The 3,462-nt window shown below is 47.4% G+C and overlaps 1 protein-coding gene across 1 annotated transcript in view; it reads right to left on the bottom strand.

The window, feature by feature from the left end:
• The window catches only part of Adgrf1 (adhesion G protein-coupled receptor F1), a 34,428-nt gene that overhangs the window by 5,675 nt on the left and 25,291 nt on the right, over nt 1-3,462 (bottom strand). Inside the window, exon 12 of the mRNA XM_005359793.1 lies at nt 1,607-1,666. Within this exon, the coding sequence (XP_005359850.1) occupies nt 1,607-1,666 (60 nt within the window). The remainder of the gene's footprint in view (nt 1-1,606; nt 1,667-3,462) is intronic.

Here is a 3,462-nt window from a genome sequence, read left to right as displayed (position 1 = left end):
CCTCCTTCTCCCCTCCTCACCCTCCTACTCTTCTTCCTCTCCCTCCTCCTCCTCCTCCTCCTCCTCCTTCTCCCCTCTCCTCCCTTCCCCTGCTCCTGACCGTAGGCTGGTTGCTTTGGGCTCCTGCCACCTTGACTGCACTCTAACAAATGAGCTAGGAGTGTGAGCCAAACAAACCCTTCCTTGTTTTTTTCTGATAGTCTATCACAGAAACAGGAAGTGAAGGAAGAACACTCATTTAACCAGACAACCAAAAATATCTAATTTTTAACCACCTAGCCTGAATCAAAATGGGGAGGGGCCGTGGATGCAGAAGAAACAGGCCCTCGCTCAGTGACCATCATTGTCTAGTGAGCACCTGACTTGGCAGGGAGAAACGCTGCCAGACATTGGAGCCTTTGCTTCTATTTTTTTTTATTTCACTTGAGGATGTTTTTCTGTCTTAGGTTTTCAATGAGGAAAACACCAACTTCCTTCTCTGAAGGGTAGGGAGTGCCCTGCCCCAATTTATTCACTGATAAGCATTCTTTCCTGTAACTTCCTCCTTTTCCTGAGACTACCTAACAACGTTAGTTCACACCTTCTGGTCTCGGTGATTTGAGTTCAAGACATACTATTGAAATCACAGACTGGATGAACCTCTTTGAGTCACTACGAAACTTTCCTCTCACCTATAGCCCGTGGGGTCCAAGTCAAAGCACAGTGACCAGGATGGGCTGTGCTCCTTACATCCAGAGCAGCGGTTTCTCCCAATGGAGATCGAGGACATCCTAGGATGACGTCCTCACTGAACTGAGCTTCATTCTACTGTTTTTGTTGTGTGTGTGCGTGCACCACATGCACGTGGGTGTGCACAAAGGCCAGAAGAATGTGTCAGATCTCTCGGAGCTGGAGTGTCAGATGGTTATGAGGCGCCTCCTGTGAGTGCTAGGGACCAAACTCAGAGAGAATAGCAAGTGCTCCTAACCACTGAGCTGCCTCCCCAGCCCGTAATCTTGCTTTTGTTTTCATTTCATATTGCTAAGGTGATTTTTATCAAGGGAAACATTGAATTGGTGCTTGCTCACTGTTTCAGAGGGCGAGTCCATTATCGTCATATCAGGTCGGGGGTGTGGCAGCAGGAGGCAAAGATGCTAAGATGCTACATGTGGCCTTCTCGAGGCCCTGCTCCACTGTGTGCCACTCTCCTAGCCCTCCCTCCCCTTTCTTCATGCCCAGGCTTAAATCTGCCTTAGCACGTTTTCATAACAAATTCCAACCCTGCTTCGTACTGGCCTGCCTTGTGAGTCTTTTCTGCATTCTGTGTTAAGAAGGCCACCTTAAAACAGAGCTGACAGCGTCTCTGAAGTCTCTGGCCACACCAGTGGCTGGCGGCAGCCCTGACACAGCAACAGAAGTCTCGCAGGTTTCATGTCTTCCTATGCAGTTACCCAGGCCCTCCTGACTTTTGTAGCTCTCTATCTATCCGTCAGCCTTGGCCGGGCATCATACCAAGTAAAGATGCCAGAAAAATAAGGGCCTGGCAGAGAAGTGAGTTAACCACAGACAACAGAGGGGAAACACAAAGCTGGGACTTCGTGCCTCGGAGTTGAAGGTCGTTCATTACCTTTGATGTTTGCCTCCAGGAACTTAGTGGAGTCAACTTGTCCGACAGAAGTTGCCGCAGCTGTCAGGGCATAAAGCAGGAAAAATGACGAAAAGAGACAGACGATCGGGCATCAGCGTGCTAGGAAAACAGCACCCTTTGAAGCTGTTAATTATCAACACTGCTTCTAAGAAACACTTCTAGACCATTAGCACAAACACACAGTAGACGGCTCTCACAACCTTGCTCCCAAGATGCAAGACAGGAATGGACCGTGAAGCAACAGGGTCGAACATAGGAATGCGTGAACATCTGGCCATCGTTGCTGGGGGGAGTTTATCCACGGAGGGAAGGGTTTCCTAACTTGCATGTGGTAGGAATGTGACAACCTTTATAATCTTTAGGAAACTGCCTGTCTGTAAACGGGTGGTAATATATGACCAATGGGTTTACAAGAAAATCTTTTCTATTTTTAGTGTTATTTATTGATTTAGGTGTAGTGGGGGCATTTCATTTGTATTTTAATGAACAAAACTTGACTGAAGCTCAGAGAGTACAACAGCCCCATTGGTCAGACTTATAGACCAGGCAGTGGTATCACACACCTTTAGTCCCAGAAGCCACACTAGTTACCATAGAAACTGGACGGTGTGCAAGCTTTTAATCCCAGTGGTGCACGCCTTTAATCCCAGACCTAGAGAGGATTGTAAAATGGGATGAGACAGCTCTCAGCCTGTCTTATTCTGAGATTCCTGGAGGAAGGGTGGTCATTTTCAGACTGAGGATGAGGTAAGCAGTGGCTGTTTGCTTTGCTTTTCAGATCTTCAGGTTGAACCCCAATTTCTCTCCCTGAGTTTTTATTAATTGTGCTTCATTTGTGTGTATGAGAGTTTTTTTGGCATGTATGTCTGTACACCATGTGTATGCCCAGGGCCTATGGAGGCCAGAAGAAGCATCTGGTCCCCTGGAGTGGGAGGTATAGGTGGCTGTTAAGTTGTCATGTGAGTGTTGGGGAGCCACACCTGGGTCCTCTCAAAGAGCAACTCCAGCCCCAATAATAAAATCTTTTTGTGTTCTCACTAAAACATCAATTACTGCCTTTACCTCTTGATGTAACTGCTTGCTGCTTGGGAGGAAAAATGGAGAGATGTGGTTCTTTATAATTTTTTTCTATTTATCTTTTACTAAGACTAATAGTCCTTTGTTGGGAATTTTGTTTAATGTGAGAAACCACTGAGCATTCAACAGCCTGGAAATGTGGACGCTGTATCCTTTCCACATATTTTAAATAAACGGGCAAAGGAAGTCAAGGCACAAAAGAGAATTAATCCCCTCAGAAAGCAATTTGATCCTTGATCCATTGCCAGAGCATAATTTAAATTAGAAAGAGATTTTCCTGCCTGCTTTTGAGGCAGAATCTCACTGTTCTAGCTGGTCTGTAACTCTCTGTGTACCACAAACTGGCTTGAAACTTGCAATCCTCCTGCCTCAGTCTTCTGAGTTACTAGGATTATAGATACGTACTCACAATACCAGGCTTAGAAAGAACAACTGTAAAAAGCCTCTCTCTCTCTCTCTCTCTCTCTCTCTCTCTCCCTCTCTCTCCTCTCTCCTCCCCTTCCCTCTCTCTTCCCTCCTTATCTCTCTCCCCTCCCCCCTCTCTCCCCTCCTCTCCCTCTCTCCCCTCCCCCTCTCCTGTCTCTCTCCTCCCCTTCCCCCCTCTCTTCCCTTCTTATCTCTTCTCCCTCTTTCCCCTCCCCCTCTCCCGTCTCTCTCCTCCCCTTCCCCTCTCTCTTCCCTTCTTATCTCTCTCCCCTCCCCCCCCTCTCTCGTTCCCCTCTCTTTCTCTCTCCCCTCCCCCCTCTCTCCCTCCCTCT

Source organism: Microtus ochrogaster, linkage group LG2 (genome assembly GCF_000317375.1).
Source record: "Microtus ochrogaster isolate Prairie Vole_2 linkage group LG2, MicOch1.0, whole genome shotgun sequence".
Classification (NCBI taxonomy): Eukaryota; Metazoa; Chordata; class Mammalia; order Rodentia; family Cricetidae; genus Microtus; species Microtus ochrogaster.
Note: the sequence above shows the minus strand (reverse complement) of the source record. Positions and strands in the feature narration are given on the sequence as shown.